This window comes from Hyperolius riggenbachi, chromosome 7 (assembly GCF_040937935.1).
Source record: "Hyperolius riggenbachi isolate aHypRig1 chromosome 7, aHypRig1.pri, whole genome shotgun sequence".
In the NCBI taxonomy this organism is placed as follows: domain Eukaryota; kingdom Metazoa; phylum Chordata; class Amphibia; order Anura; family Hyperoliidae; genus Hyperolius; species Hyperolius riggenbachi.
In genome coordinates this window covers 153,934,193-153,951,245 of record NC_090652.1, presented here as the reverse complement: position 1 = coordinate 153,951,245, position 17,053 = coordinate 153,934,193, and the positions used below count along the sequence as shown (strand labels likewise).

General features: G+C 41.4%; 1 protein-coding gene and 1 long non-coding RNA gene across 5 annotated transcripts in view; one reads left to right on the top strand and one right to left on the bottom strand.

The window, feature by feature from the left end:
• LOC137524653 (myosin-11) overlaps positions 1-17,053 on the bottom strand; it is a 162,134-nt gene that overhangs the window by 76,163 nt on the left and 68,918 nt on the right. For 2 of the 4 annotated variants that reach the window (XM_068244767.1, XM_068244769.1), the window contains exons 5-9: positions 15,310-15,412; positions 11,220-11,240; positions 6,387-6,479; positions 4,244-4,307; positions 2,348-2,446 (exon numbers count right to left, since the gene is read on the bottom strand). In XM_068244767.1, coding sequence (XP_068100868.1) covers positions 2,348-2,446; positions 4,244-4,307; positions 6,387-6,479; positions 11,220-11,240; positions 15,310-15,412 — 380 coding nt within the window. Of the gene's footprint in view, positions 1-864; positions 926-2,347; positions 2,447-4,243; positions 4,308-6,386; positions 6,480-11,219; positions 11,241-15,309; positions 15,413-17,053 lie in introns of those variants that run through there. The other 2 variants (XM_068244768.1, XM_068244770.1) reach the window with 2 other exon arrangements.
• Positions 1,026-16,491, top strand: LOC137524656 (uncharacterized). The gene is made up of 3 exons (XR_011022752.1): positions 1,026-1,190; positions 6,356-6,507; positions 15,399-16,491. It is a non-coding gene; the product is annotated as an uncharacterized lncRNA (long non-coding RNA).

Below are 17,053 nucleotides of genomic sequence, written 5' to 3'. Positions count from 1 at the left end.
AGGATAGGTAGCCAGGGGGTATACGCGCCCAGGATAGGTAGCCAGGGGGTATACGCGCCCAGGATAGGTAGCCAGGGGGTATGTGCGCCCAGGATAGGTAGCCAGGGGGTATGTGCGCCCAGGATAGGTAGCCAGGGGGTATGTGCGCCCAGGATAGGTAGCCAGGGGGTATGTGCGCCCAGGATAGGTAGCCAGGTGGTATCTGCGCCCAGGATAGGTAGCCAGGTGGTATCTGCGCCCAGGATAGGTAGCCAGGTGGTATCTGCGCCCAGGATAGGTAGCCAGGTGGTATCTGCGCCCAGGATAGGTAGCCAGGTGGTATCTGTGCCCAGGATAGGTAGCCAGGGGGTATGTGCGCCCAGGATAGGTAGCCAGGGGGTATGTGCGCCCAGGATAGGTAGCCAGGTGGTATCTGTGCCCAGGATAGGTAGCCAGGTGGTATCTGTGCCCAGGATAGGTAGCCAGGTGGTATCTGTGCCCAGGATAGGTAGCCAGGTGGTATCTGTGCCCAGGATAGGTAGCCAGGGGGTATGTGCGCCCAGGATAGGTAGCCAGGTGGTATCTGTGCCCAGGATAGGTAGCCAGGTGGTATCTGTGCCCAGGATAGGTAGCCAGGGGGTATGTGCGCCCAGGATAGGTAGCCAGGTGGTATCTGTGCCCAGGATAGGTAGCCAGGTGGTATCTGTGCCCAGGATAGGTAGCCAGGGGGTATGTGCGCCCAGGATAGGTAGCCAGGGGGTATGTGCGCCCAGGATAGGTAGCCAGGGGGTATCTGTGCCCAGGATAGGTAGCCAGGTGGTATCTGTGCCCAGGATAGGTAGTGAGTGACAGGAGCGCGCCCCGCCGCCTCCGCTCCCCCCTCACCTTTCAGCAGCCCAGTCAGACCTCAATCAGCGGGCGACCCGACCAGGAAAAGGGCGCCGGACGCACCCGCTCTATATGCGGAAGTGATGTCACTTCCGCATATCAGTGCGGCGTGCTAGGTCCTAGCGCCCGCCCGCCTGATCGAGGTCTGACGCGGCGGCTAGAGGGAGGGAGCTTGAAGCGGCGGCGGCCACAGGGGGAGAGCGGGGCCGGGCGAGCGGGGCCGGGCGGCGCCTCTCAGAGGCAGGCGCCTGGGTGCCTTGCACCCGCAGCACCCGCCCAGGCTCGGCCCTGATCACTTTCTTAAACTGGATCTCCCAGATTTTGTAAGTTTCACTTAAGTTTCAGGCATTAACATGTAAATGTTTCTAAACACATCTTTTTGGATCTCTGAACATTGCAGTCACATGACCCTTGCCACCATGTTCTCTACAACCTGCAGTACCATTCAAGGTTCAGCTCCCTGGCATACAGGCTAACATAGGATGCAGTTTTCATTCGGCATAAACATAGATTATAATACCTCTCCTCCAGTGCCAGGAGGAGGCTAGGAAGGCAGAACAGCAGTGATCATGTAACCATGGTAATCAGGATCTTTACAGTGGCATTTAGAAAAATGTTAACCCTTAGGCTGCCTTAGACATCTACAGGCATTTCTGTGTTTCGGCATCTGTACGCCACAAACGTCTAAAGCCATTTAAATATAACACTACTCCCGTGTTCAGTGGCCTTTTTGTTTTCCTAGAACACAGCTTTGGATCAGTTCCAAATTTCACCTTGACTTGAAATAATGTAAATAATTCTAAGTTGATCAAATCTCTGCAGCTTGAAAATGGACCAAACAAATGTTTTCACTGCAAGATTTGATTAGTCCATTAACATTTAGATTTTCATAATAATTAGCATAATTCTGTGTCATGATACTCAGTGTCAGTATTCTGTATTCTGTGTCATTAATACTCAATCGTCTAAAAAAAATTGCACCTCAGTGACAATCCCTGCTGACGAATGTAGACTTTGGTACATGTAGATTTTGTCAAGCCAACCAATTCAAGCATACCTGGCACTGGCATGTAGCTTCATAAAAATAATTGCCGGCAGTATAAGGGCTAATGGCCCACGCATGCACATGCCTGCTATCCCGCACACAACCATGTTATCCCCCTGTGCGCACTCACACATGTCCACGGCCCTGCGCATTCATGCCTGACACACACGCAGCCCATGGAGACAGATTCCTGGGCTTTTATTAAGTAGGATGATTGTACTTATTTTAGTTACTGTGGTTTCTGACATGATTGGGTATTTGAGGTGATTACAGTGAAACCTAAATTCTCCACACAACATTTCAGTACACCAGTATTCTGGCTATCATGTGCTATTTTGTGTTAACTCTGTGCTAAGACATTGCTACGAGATTGCAGGCTAAAGTCTGCACACAATGAAAACAAGACATTAACATCATGTTTTAGATAATACCTACCTCTCCAAGCAGGCTTTGCACCTTGGATTAAATAGTAAAATATGTGGAAAGTCCTCTCGTCTCTTGCTTGGCGAATAGCACGGGATTTTTCAAGCAAATCTAGTTACTTAATAAGGAAGTAAAATCATCTGGGACAGAAAACAAGGCAAAGAGCTCTGATTATAAAAATAAAAAAAAATCCAATCCTTGTTTATACAGTGCCTGGTTGTGCCAACATCTCAATATTCCTTATAGGGCATGTGCTATTATTATTTAACCTTTCTACAAAATATTTCCCTTCAAACCTCACAGCTAAGAGGATACAGGAATAAAGTAATACATTCATTCTGTCAGAAACATCCAAAATTCAATATATACCGTATATAGGGGTTTCAGTGAACATACATAGTATACATTAAAATATCACTTTTAATAAAAATTCCTATAAAATCTTGAACAAGGGAATGATAAATTAAAAAGCAAAATCAGTCACAATTCAAAACACATTACCTAGGCAGGATATGAATGTTTTTGAATAGTGACTGATGTCGCTTTTTAATTCTTTGTTCATGTATTGTGACTAATTTTATCAAAAATTGTATTAAAAGTGATGATTTAATGTACACTGTATATCTCCATTGAAACACTTATATTCTTTTTGTGGTTCTGCATAAGTGGCATCTTCCTCCGGGGAGGGAAAGGAGTATATTATATATTTACCCTGCATATTGTATATTGCAATTAATGACATACAGTGGGCAATTATTGTACCAGATTTGAAAGAACACTGATTTGTCAGTAAAGTCATTCTGTGTGGCAATCAGGCATGTCGCTAACAACACAGATCCGTAGCATGTGACGCATGTGACACGGATCTATTCTGGGGTGCCCCCCCCACCAACAGAATCGCGCAGTGGGCGGCACAGTACTTACCTCCAGCCTCTTGGTCTACGAGTCTGCAGACATATTCACTTTTGGGCTTCTCCCCCTAGTGTCTGAGAATGAATCTGATGCTAGAGCTCCTAGCATCTGACTCTCAGACGCTAGGGGGAGAAGCTCGGAAGTGAAGATGTCTGGAGCGAATGGAGGAGGTGAATACACTGTCACCCGCTGTGTTAATGTATTTGGGGGGGGGGGTCAAGGGGACAACCAGGGTACATCTGTGGGGTTGGGGCAGAGCTGGCACCATTGTATGTGTGTCCCTCTTCTCTGCTAGCTTTGCCCTGGAACTGTGGCTCCTCTATGGGGGCATGCTAGGAGCTGTGGTTCCTCTATGGGGGCATGCTGGGAGCTGTGGTAGTCCTGGTGACTAGGAGCCTCAACCTAGAGCTAACCAGCCAGAATAGCATACCAGTACATATTCACCACCAGCACAGCCCAGCATCACTGCCAGCCACTATTGTCTTCTGTAGTACCATAACTGTTCACAGATGTCCCTGTATGATCTCTGCTTATGGTGACACTGCATTTAAGGTGAACTATTTATATTATCTAATATATCCTAAAAACATAAAATGTAATGAGTACATCTCAATATATCTGTAGTGGGATGTAGTTCTGGTTCAACAAGATAGCATTGTGAACAACTAGATTGTACACATCATTTTCGCAAGATTACCGACGGTACATCATTTTAGCAGCAAATTGTCCCTGGAAATCATATTTAAATGTTGGCAGCTATGGGTGACTGTAGGCAGTGCTGGGATATTTAGCATAATCTGAAGCAGGGCGAGTAGTTTTTGGAGCTGCAGAAAGGCAGAATTTATTGCCGATATAAACAGTTTCCACATTTCGCTGTGTTTATATCTCATCCCACTTGGGATATTTGCCTTACTTAGACATACAGATCATATCTGTTTATCCAACAGGCTGCCAAGCCTTTCCAGCGTTCCAATGCAGCAGGCTGAAAAAGGATACAGGTTTCAATGTTCGCTCCCACAATGTAGCCAGTGACATCAAAGTTAATTCGAATGAATTTACCCTAGATCAGGAAAAAAATAAGATCAAGAATTCATCACAATAAAATGTTATCTCAAATGTTAAAAGTACAAATAAATAATAGTCCCATATAGTGAGGAATACATATAAACAGACATACTAGACTCCATAATTACTGCTGGCCATGGAAGGTGACAGTGTACAGATAGGCAGTGCTCCTACTGATATAATATTTACTTTAAAGGTCCTTCCACACTGTGCATGATGTAATGCTGCCGAAAAGTCACACTGCACGTTAGATGTGGGGTGCGACTATCTAGAGAGCCATAAAGTACAATTAAAGTATGCTTAATTGCCACTGTAAATGTGTATGCTGTACAGTAAACGCACAGCATGCTATAGATTACTGCAACAAGAGCCACCACACCGCACCCTATGTGAACAAACCATGGGAATATCAATGCATCACGTTAGGAGGTCTCTCTCTCTCTCTCTCTTTTCAAAAAGTACCGATCCTTAATCATACTACTTTTTCTATTGCATTGATCATAATGGTAGTATGGTTTATGCTAGGCCAGCTTTACCATGTAGTGTGGTTCATGGTCTAGAGGTTAAGACAGATACCTACTAGCTACTACACACTGCATCCTGGGTTCAAATCCCAGCTATGGTATATAAGCATGCTTTTCAAAAAGTACCGATCCTTAATCATACTACTTTTTCTATTGCATTGATCATAATGGTAGTATGGTTTATGCTAGGATAGCTTTACCATGTAGTGTGGTTCATGGTCTAGAGGTTAAGACAGATACCTACTACACACTGCATCCTGGGTTCAAATCCCAGCTATGGTATATAAGCTGTTTTGAAAATCTGCAATTCCCTACTGGATGATATAAGAGGATGGATGATATGAGGAGGAGGAGGAGGAGGAGGAGGAGGAGGAGGAGGAGGAGGAGGAGGAGGAGGAGGAGGAGGAGGAGGAGGAGGAGGAGGAGGAAGAATTTTGATGTGATTCCGGAAAATTCCGTCGGAATTATAAATTTGCGCGGAATTCCGTTTGAGAAATTCCGTTCCGACTAACAAAATCGGAATTATTAATTCCGACCGGAATCTCGGAATTAATAATTCCGCGGAATTTTCCGACCATGCCTGATGACAACATGTGCTTCCTGGCCAATAAGTGCCCATGTCATTTTCAAGAAGGCCAATCAAAGGCTACCTCGATGACAACACATGCTTCCTGGCCAATAAGTGCCCATGTCATTATCAAGAAGGCCAATCAGAGGCAACCTCAATGACAACACATGTTTCCTGGCCAATCAGTGCCCATGTCATTATCAAGAAGGCCAATCAGTGCCGTGTCATTATCAAGAAGGCCAATCAGAGGCCAGCTCAATGACAATACATGTTTCCTGGCCAATCAGTGCCGTGTCATTATCATGGAGGCCAATCAGAGGGCATCTCAATGACAACACATGCTTCCTGGCCAATAAGTGCCCATGTCATTATTATGGAGGCCACCTCAATGACAACACATGTTTCCTGGCCAATAAGTGCCCATGTCATTATCATGGAGGCCAATGAGAGGTTTGTTTACCTCTGAAAGTGCACTCCTTATGTATACAATGATAGTGATTGATGCAAAATGGCATTGCCCAGAGACAGCTTCTAGAGGTGAGATCACTGTGACTGTTCTGACCCTGGACACCTCTAGTAAATAAAATAACAGAAATTGGAAGTTAATAAAGATAATTTTGCGGCTGTTAGTTCTGAAGAAATGGGACAGGAATTACTCCCTCTGGAAGGATAAAAGATGTAAGAAACTAATGCAACTCTGCAACTGAGACAGTACCAAAAAGTAGGTGAAAAAGTACTATCAAAATTATTTTGAGTATTTTCTTGCTTGCTGGTGGCTTAGAAGTCATTTTATTTTTAACGTGAGAAAATATCACCTAAGAAAAAATGTAGGAGAACAAGTGAATTGAATAAGGGCCACAGAATGTTACCGTTGACATATTACATATTTCAATCATTTTATGATCTGACTGTAATCAGATGGACCATACAATGACTATCTTTTGTCTATAGGTATCGTTAATCATCAATGTATACTACTTACGAATCGGGAAGAGTTGTCATTTTTCACAGTTTTGGCATTTCCAAAGGCTTCAAGGATGGGGTTAGCTTGAAGAAGCTGTTTTTCCAGCTCTCCCTGGAATTCATGTTAAGCAGCATTATAAGTAGGTAAAACAGAAATGAAACGTGAACTTATTCAGTAAAGCAGTACAAGCAGCAATAAGGCAGTACAGAATACAGATACCCACAGCAATACACATTTTCAGTGTACAGTAGTCAGATCATTTAAAGCAAACCTGAAGCGAAAAAAAAGTATGACATAATGATTTGTATGTGTGGAATGGATAATAAATAGAACATTCGTAGCAAAGAAAAGAGTCTCATATTGTTTATTTTCAGTTACATAGCTTGTTTTTTTCTAACATTGTATCATTCTGTCATAGTTGCAGTTTTAAAATCAGTTGCAGTTTTAAAACCACACTCTGTCTTTTAAGCTATAAAACAAAGCAGAAATAATGACCCTTTGAACTTTCCTGCAGTAAAACCTTATCTCAAGCTGTTTCTCACTCTTTCTTGGCTGTTTAAGTGTTTCAGAAAACAGGAATGTATTCCACCCAGTGGGTCGAATAGCTCAGATAAGCTCTTTTGCATAGATAACAACTGAAGTTTTTTTTAACTCTTCCTGTACTGGAAAACAATATGAGACTTTTTTCTTTGCTACCAATATTCTATTTCTTAGCTGTACTACACAAACAATTCATTTTTTCATAAGTTTATTTTCACTTCAGGTTTGCTTTCACTACGTGTGCCATGTTTCTGTGGGTTTCTGCACATTGCCCTTGCCCGCCTTGCCTTATTAAATAAGTCAGATTGACACATTAGAGGAAGACAGCAGCATAAATATGTAGACAATATACAGTATATGAGCAGGTTGACATACTGGGGAATGCAATTAAGGTCTCTGCTGTAGCATGAAGCTTGAAATAGCAGCTATAAATGGAGGACTGTGATGTATCACTGATCAAAGGCCCAAGCAAGCTTCTGCTATGCATCATTACTGGGATACCCTGACTGGCCTCAGTACATCGTGTCACATGATTCATCTTGGCAAAAACTAATATTAGTGAAGAAACATCAAGGATTCCCATAAACTGCTTACTGTGTTTCTGACCTATGCATGGCATATAGGCCATGCTATAGAGTATCTTAACCTCTTCATTTCCGAATGAATCCTGCTGCATTCCACAAAAATGCAAAAGCGTTAAAGCCAAACTCCAGCCAAAAAAATCCCAAAAACCTTTACTTTGGCTTTGAAGAGAGCAGACAAAGATAATACGTTTTTATTGCTGTTTGTGACCCCAGTTGGGTAACATTATCCTCACTTGTTACCCAGGCAGAAAATGAGATAACAGGGAGAACAACTAGAATCAGTGGGAGATAAAATCTCAATCATTTTTTATACTGCGGTCCCACATATTGCTGGAGGAGGAAGTATGGAGAATTCTCCCTAAGGGGAACACAGACATCAGTAACAACCAGATGTTCTTCCCTGCTGTATTAAAGACTTAATGAAAAATAAATAAATACAATTTGGCTGGAAGTGGGCTTTAAATGCATCAAACGGAAGAAATCAATGCATTTTCATGATATCATTGAGGTTTGCATGCAAAAACACATGGAGGCAAATTATTCATACAATATGAAGGAACACACACCATGCCATGCAAGTGCAGCTCAGGACAGAAGAATTGCCTGGAACAAATGCATTTCTCATAGCCAGCTATACAAAACTATTGTCATTTTCTTGAAGCTGCAAAATAGCATACCGAATATGGTAGATATGCAAATTGCTGTTATCCTTAAAGTTTGCCTTTAACTGTATAACATAGTTCAGTGCACAGCTTCCTCTGGCAACCAATCAGGTCTCAGCAATTTGCGGTAGAAATCAGAGCACTGAACAATGATTTCTGATTGGCTGCTATGAGCAATTGTACTTTGCCCTGCTTACCTTTATAAAGTTGAACTAGAGCCTAAATATTTTTATTATTCATTATGTTTTTTTTCTTCTGATTTTACATAGAATGATGAAGGGTTTGATTCCCTGTCAAACACTTATTGCTGTTTGTGCCCGTTAGGGAAATCTCCCATTTCTCCCCGTGCTGCTGACAGAGTTCTTCTGAGAGCTGAACATACGGTTTCCCTTCAATGGAATTCAAAATTTAGAAGGCCCTAAAGCAGTGGCGTAACTACGGTTCATGTGGCCCACCAGCGATACTTTGATGGGGCCCCCCAATGTTCACACCTCCTTCCTTGCCTCCCCTTGGTGCCCTTCATGGCCTTGGGGCCCATTTCACAAGGGTCATTAAACAAGTGTGGCCATCATGATGTTCACACCTATACCAAGTGTAGCCACAAAAACACCTGATCTGAAGGATGGTCCACTGTATTGGAAGAATGGATGGTTTGAAGTTGGGGTCCTCCCAGAGCTCTGGGCCCCTCTGTGATCACAGGTGCTGCTCCCCTCTCGTTATGCTCCTGCCCTAAAGGCATGGGCCCTAGTTGCAAGTGCGTTTTACAGTGGAATGAGTGAAGCTTGCAATTCATACAAGTCAAACTGGACATTCGGCTCACAGCAGAGGCCAAGTTGTAATTTTGAGAAGAAATATGGCACTGATAGCAAAAAATAAAGAAACATTTGAGACGGGTTCTAACTGGGTTCTAACTCTTCACCTTGCTATCTAAAAACTACAATAACAATAACTGGCTACAGTTCAACTTCAAAGGTCTCGATTTTTTGATGCAGCAACTTTGAGCTCAGCTTGTTTACTTTGGTGTGCATTAATATTTAATTCATGTGAAATTTTCCATAATGTATCTTAGCATATGTGCCACATATGCAAAATTATGGGTAATGCCAGTGCACACAGCCATTTTGTGACCCGTACCAATATGTCTAAAATGTAGTCTAGGAATACACTACATAATAGTGGATCATGAACAGTTTGACCTGAGCTGCTTCAGTAATGTGATCGGTTCCTGCTGAACTGGCAAACATAAAATGGTTCATCCCACAAAATGGCTGCCTCCATAGAGCGAAGGTTGCAGACGTACTTTAATATTTTCATATAGGATATCTGGGTTACATTCAGCAGCTTGCATGCTTTTATATGCTGAAGAAAATGCCTAGGTAAAGTATTAGCCCACATTCAGGAGCAGTTGGCCTGATGGGGTATAATGTACAGTCTTCAACGTATAACTGACCCAAGGCAAAACTAACTAAGGTAAGCACAGAGGTATGTTCATGCTGGAACCATATACCATTGTGCATTGTCCCTTGAGTAGTGTGAATGGGGGAAGTGAAGGAAATGAAGGATGAGAGGAGGGAACATAGCTGTAAGCTTGCCTCTTCCTGACTGAAAATTTGACTTTAGCCCAACATCAAACTTTCATTGTGATTATGGGGGGGTCGAGGGAATTAGGAGAGGAACAAACAAAGCACAGAGGTAAATGGATCCAGCATGAACATAATGTACCTCTGTGATTACCTTAGGTGGAATTGCCTTGAATCAGGAATACTTTACCAAGTAGCCCTTCTTGGGGACATACCAAAAAGAAAAACATGAGAATTGTAATGTTTTTAGGAATTTTATTAAAACTAGACTTTCACCAACTGATGTTCAAAATGTACAGTATGCTGTCTGTAAAAAGCCTGAAAGAAGCTCTTCTAATTAAAATATCTTTCCACATGTGAGAATAGGGGGAGTTTAACCTATTCTCTGCATATTCAAAGAGGATTTCCCAGAAGCCCTTTCTGCTGAATAGGAAGAGTTTATGTCATAGTGTATATTTCAAAAACAGTATCTTACGTGCATAGTAAAGTTTAAAGTTCAACTCTGCCTAAAATAGGTGTTCGTGGTTTTGGCTGGACTTGGAAGGGGTGAATTCCCAGCTGGCTTCTTATATTTCTGAGAGAGGTGGTAGATTTCTCAACAGTTATCTTTCACAGTGCTGTAATTAAGTTGTAAGTGATCTCCCCAGCTATTCCCCTATTTACATCATGAAAAATCAGTTTAAATATGATGACATGATTATTTCACATTATTCTAGTAGCCACAGTTTGCAGGACAAAGACATCAAGTATGGAAACCGATCCCCTGGAGTTCCTGGAAAATGTAAGAAGCCAGGAAGTAATTCACCAAGTCAGGAACAATACACAATCTTTTGCATAGAGTTGGCCTTTAAACTGTCATTATGTTAGTAGCAAAGAAGATAGCATGCAGTCATGCACAGCAAATCAATGGATGGGTAGAAAACATGCACATTGCATTGCAATCCCAAAACAATTTTACAGCAGGTCCTTAAAAGTTCAACATTGGACGTCTTAATCATTTAGATGCTTAACAAGTTTAAGATTCAGGCTGTTGAGTCTTTCAGGATTGTCATAAAACATCAACCAGGGATATCAAATACACACAAGAAAAATTAAAAGTATGAGGTTTGACTGTAGACCAATGATTCTCAACCATATTTAAAGCTGAAAAGCAGCATCAGCCAACAGAAGGAGAAAAAAAAATTGGTTGGCTTAATTTTCATAGTAGCTGTTCTTGATGTTTCCAATTGTTCTTTGTAAGAAAAAAAATGGAATGCTTTGGTTGACAACCACATTTCTAGACGTGTCAGAGCTCATTTATTTCATACCAAGATGTGTTACGAACAAGTGCTATTGTTGCGTCTTACCATGTGATACAATATTATATCACCGCCACCACCAACTACTCCACTACCACCACAACCACCATTGTTACTTAATGTGCAACAATAGCATGCAAAGTTCCACTCTGTGCTAACACACACACTGCACAATCTAGTTACTCACGTAGGCAAAAGATGGACCTTGCTGTGTTGAATAATGTAGTAAAACAAATGTCAGAGTCACAGTTGTACAAAATTTATAATGTTCCTACTTTGAAGACATGAAATAAACAGCTGTAATGAAGAATGTTAATTACCATAGGATTATTTCTCTAATCTCTCCCAGCCTTGTCAATATTGGCCAAGGGACCACAGAGAACTGTGGGAATAGTGGTAAGTGCCATTGCCCTGTACTATCTGATCTCAACCAACTTTCTCATTAAAAGTGCAAAATAAAGCAAGCTGTGACTCATCAACTTACTCAGATGGTCAAAGTATTAAAGGGGATATTCATTTTTAATTAAACCTATGTATAGTAAAGGAGAACCCCCAATGCTGTATGTTGCTTAAAGGGAAGGTTCAAGCAAAAAAAAAAAAAATGAGTTTTACTTACCTGGGGCTTCTACCAGCCCCATGTAGCCATCCTGTGCCCTTGTAGTCACTCACTGCTGCTCCAGTCCCCCGCTGGCAGCTTTCTGACCTCGGAGGTCAGGGCCACATTGCATACATTTTTACGCATTCCAGCTAGTGCAGGAACAAAAATTTACGCGTTGCACCACTAACGCGTAAAAATGTATGCGTCAATGTTCCTGCACGAGCGGGAATGTGTAAAAATGTACGCAATTCGGCCCTGACCTCCGAGGTCAGAAAGCTCCCAGCGGGGGACTGGAGCAGCAGTGAGTGACTACGAGGGCACAGGATGGCTGCATGGGGCTGGTAGAAGCCCCAGGTAAGTGAAACTCATTTTTTTTTTTTTGCTTGGACCTTCCCTTTAAGCTGTTTATTATTGATACTTTCGAGACTACCTCAGGGTGCTTGTTCCCAAAGATGTATCTAAAGTAAAGAAGCTATGTCTCAAAATACTATTTGGCTGCCCAAAATGCAATTATTTCAGAGCACCTCCCATGAGATTAGTATTCAGATTAGGAGTGTCCTCATTCACACTAATTACATTTTAAAGTTAACTAATTTTGAAAGTATTTTAGCCAAAAATCAATATTCCATTAAGGAAATTAACCTTTTTTCTCTAGAAGGTTAGCAGTGGTTGCTTCAATATTTATGGCATGGCAGGCACACTTTAAGAGAAGTATATATTTAGCATAAAGCTAGATACACACACTGCAATGAACTTGGCAGTAATGGACAATAAAGACATCCAAGGCCAAGAATTGTGAGTGACTCCAGCGGGTATACAACAGTTGCATGAAGTCTGCGAAAAAGATACGGCATGCCTTATCTTTAGTGATCACCGATGCCTAATTGCATTGTTCTACCTGCTCCCTCGCCCCATTGTGTGCCTCTGGTTATTTCTCTAACCCCTCTACAGCAATAAACATGTCGCTAGCCTGGAGGCTAGTGACATGTCTGTACAGTATCAGCACAGCACTGTCCCTCAAGGGAGATAGTGTACTGATCCCTGCTAGGTGACAGAAATCCCCTGGTGTGAACGGGGTTTGACATGAAAAATATAAGATTTTCTATATTTCAAGGATCTTATATTATCTCAGTATTTTTGAATTAAAGATATCAAACTAATCTATGTAAAAATCTATTAGCTGCAATCAATTCCCCATTTATATTAACAGTATTAGAAAAGTACTGGTTGTTGTGCAGGAAGTTTTTGTTCACAGTACATTTTCCCTGTATTCAGCCACTACTAGATGACGAAAGGCTACCTACTACACTACAATTACTACTACACTACTGCTATTCATACTACAATTACTACTACGACTATTGCTACTACTACTACTACTACTACTACAATTACTACTACCACTACTGATGGTACATTGGGTTTACATATTCTTTAAACTGTTTACATGTACATTTATAAATTTCAAGTTGTTCATATTTGCACAGTCATGGACTTGTTATTAACATCTTCCTTTTACTTGCATGATGTCATTTTAGAACAAACACATTCTCTTCTCAGTTATGGAACATAAAGTAATTACACAATAATAAAAACATGTGCATGCTTCCTATAATCACTACTTAGAGCTGTATCAAACAAAGTCCTCAGGTTCTGTAAACACTGGGACATTAACCTCCCTGGCGGTAAGCCCGAGCTGAGCTCGGGCTATGCCACGCAGGGGGAGATCTCAGCCCCTGGTGGGGCGATTTTTATACTGTAAATTGCTGTGCGCGCAGCCAGCACTTTGCTAGCCGCGCGCACAGCTTGATCGCCGCCGCTCTGCGGCGATCGGCCGCACGCAGCGGCGAAAGAGGCCCCCCCCCCGCCAGAGCCCTGCGCTGCCGGGACCAATGAGTTCCGGGCAGCGCTATGGGCTGGATCGGAGGTGTCTGACGTCAGGACGTCGGCTGACGTCCATGACGTCATCCCGATCGTCGCCAAGGCGACAGGAGAAGCCAAACAGGGGAACGCGTTATATACGCGTTCCCCTGTTTGCTATAGATGCCGGCGACGATCGTACTAGAGGGACACATGCGCCCTCTAGTGGTGTTTCATGTAGCTACCACTCTGGTAGCTTTACATGAAACAAAAATTTTTTTTAAAAAAAAAGGATTTTTGCCAATTTGGCAAAAAAATTAACTGCCAGGGAGGTTAATATGCTGCTGCAAATTCTTAACATGTCAGTAACTTGGTTGAAGAACAATTAACTACTGCTATGAGGTTTCTTCTACTGGTTTACACCTAATTAAATGTTTGTTTAGTGTTATCACTAAATGGGGAGGCTGCCATTCCTGATAATACAGACATGCTGATCCTTTAAGCCCAATCTACACGATACGATTCTTTATACGATTCAATTGCGATTCTATTTACGATTCGATTAAATCCAACATGTCCGATCGGGATTCAATTCGATTCAGCTCGATTTGCAATTGCAAAACAATGGCTAATCGAATTGCATCGAATCGAAACCCGATCGGACATGTCGGATTTAATCGGATCGTAAATAGAATCGTAATCTAATCGTACAAAGAATCGTATCGTGTAGATTGGGCTTTAGCTTTTATGCTTTTTGAGTCAATACAAATATATAGATCAGGACTTGAGACTCTGCCAGCTCCATGTTTTTGCAAGTGTATGCCTGAAGGCAGAATGACAGCTAGGCAGGAAGCATTATCATGAAGAGAATCAGCAATGGTAGTCTCCACATTTCAGCACTGTATCAAAGTGGTAATCCAGCCAAAACTTTTTATTTCAGTTTGGAATCAAGAGGATAAGGGGAGGATAATGTCTTTCATTGCTAAGTTCTATTTCCAATCTCTGCTCCTTCTTGTCTCACTAACAGGGTTCAGAAGAACCAGAAATAAGGGGAAATCTCTAAAAAGGGACACAGATGGTAGAAAATATTTCTTTATTTTAGGCCTGACTTGAGGCTAAATGCTTGTTTTTCTGGAGGTTTTCTGGCTGTGTTATCTCTGGGAAAAAGAAAAAAGTTCTCTATGGGAGCAATGGATTTAGTACATTTGGGCAAACTTTAGTGATACTTGTCATCATGTACACCACATGGTCTAGAATCATCTCAGGCAGCTTTTTCATCAAAATATTCATTCATAGTTTTTTTTGACATTTCTTCTGATTCTTCATCTCTGTTGCTGCATCATCGTTCTGAGCACTGGACAAACACCCGTACCCAAAAATGGTCTGAACGATTGAGCAGCTAGTAAAAGGGGGCTGGGGGCAGAGATGATGGCCAGCACTAGGCCACTTACGTGAACTTAGAGCTCTTAGTTGTGTGGAAATTGATTAGACCATCTATGACTTTCTGTTTCAAAATGTTTATTGAAGTTTTCATCTTAATCAATCTGAACTTAGCGTTGAAAATCATGAACTTGAGACAAGTACAAGCAAACATCTGTGCCTTTTTAAGGCTGTCTAATTCCCAGCTGGGGTTTCCCTCTCTGCTTCTGTTGATGACAAGATCACTGACAGTAGAAAAAAATTCCCTGTATGGTACACAGCAATTCAAACACTGCAGAAGCTCTAATCCTTCCCTTTTCTGTTCAAAAGAGAAATAGAAAGTATTGGCTGGCCTGGGTATCCAATCTAGTGAAAGTAATGGGTATAGCATTGCACTTACAGTGATAGTGGTGTCCTTCTTTCCTTTGTGTGATGAGGCCACTACAGCCAGATACTGAATGACTTTTTTTGTGTTTTCTGTTTTTCCAGCACCAGATTCACCCCTAAAAGAAAGAAGAAAATATATATTCCAAAAATCACAAGACATGGAAAAAAAATGATCATCTAAAAATATTTCAGAACTCATATTGTATTCTGACAAAGGGTGTCCATCACTAAGTTACTACAAAGGGTGATTTGCATATTCAGCAGTGATGCATCCTGGGAAACATTATAAGCTCACTCCAAGCTGAACAATCGCAAATACCTTCTGTTTTAAGAAGGCAAACTTTTGTTTTGCGCAGCATTTTAGCAAGAGGGCTTTTTGGTCCTTTGTAGCCCCTTGCACACTCCTAGGAGTTCTGGTTCACCATGGGTAGCCTGTAACTCTAAGTTACTATAAAAAACTGGAACTGGAATATATTTTTTGTTTGGTACCTCCCCATAGGTTCAGCTCCGCTCTAACGCCATTAATTTAATAAAAACATACAATACAAATATGACAATGCCATAATACACATTCTGTGATCTAACGCTTTGCTGGTTTTCAATACACCAGCCAAAATCCAGTATCTAAACCAGCCTGGACCTGAACAATGAACAACCATTCAAGCAGGATCTGGGAAACTGTCATAGCTCTATATAGAAGCTTCTAGACAATCTCCTCCAATCAGATGGATCTCAGCAACCCCCCAGCTGCCATTATTTAACCTCATGTATTGATCATTATGTAATGACCAATCAGTTGCTTTGCTGGGAACGAGGAAGCCAATCAGATTTTTTTCTTATACCTCAGGATGTCTAAAAGGAAGTGTATAAAAGGAACCCAATAACTTCATATAGGCCAAGACCAAAGGATGACTGGAGGGAGAGACTCCTCCAGAATGTTTTTTCAGCACAAGTACACATAACACATTTGATTAAATATCACTAGATGGGTTCAGGGAAACATTAGTGGTCAATATAAACTTTATCTAAACCTGTAATGCAATTATCAGAGATCACTGCTGTTGCAAAATATGTTGCCAGCCTGGTTGCTGCCACACAAGTTATCTAAACTCGAACCCTGGTGACTAGGCCTAGTCTTAAAATTGTCTTTAAACCCTTTTTCCTATTTAAAGCAGTATTAAACTCGGACATAATATTCAATAAAAATGTGTTTTCCTACTTTTTATATCCCATACTGTTATCATATTTGCTTTTGTGCATACGTATTATTATTCATTTAGAAAGTACAAGTTCCCAAAGTACACTTTTATTTGCTCTGAAAGCTGCCATTGCATTTTATTCATAACTGGTGTATTTATATTGTATTGTACCCAGTAATGATTTCTGAGCAGTGTATCAGTTCTGGACACATTAGAAGAAGTTTCTGCACTGTCAGTGAATCTTTACATTCCTCTCTGCTACAATTAAGTAAACACAAGATAATGTTATCACCAGTTCAGATGCGGATCTCCCTGCAGGGAGCATTCTATTGAAAAAGTAAGTGCTGTGTTTTAACCCTTTGAATGCTGTTCTGCTTAAAAAAAAAGTGGTAATAAATTATATGCAGTAAATAATGTTTTAGAGCAAAGAAGTAATGCTGGGTTTTATACCACTTAAATAAATAAATTGTGCAGTAGCTTTGCCTTAACACAGTGTGATAAATGAGGCAATGTCTTGTAAGGCTGTTCGGGAATGGCACATTTTATATGATGTTTACT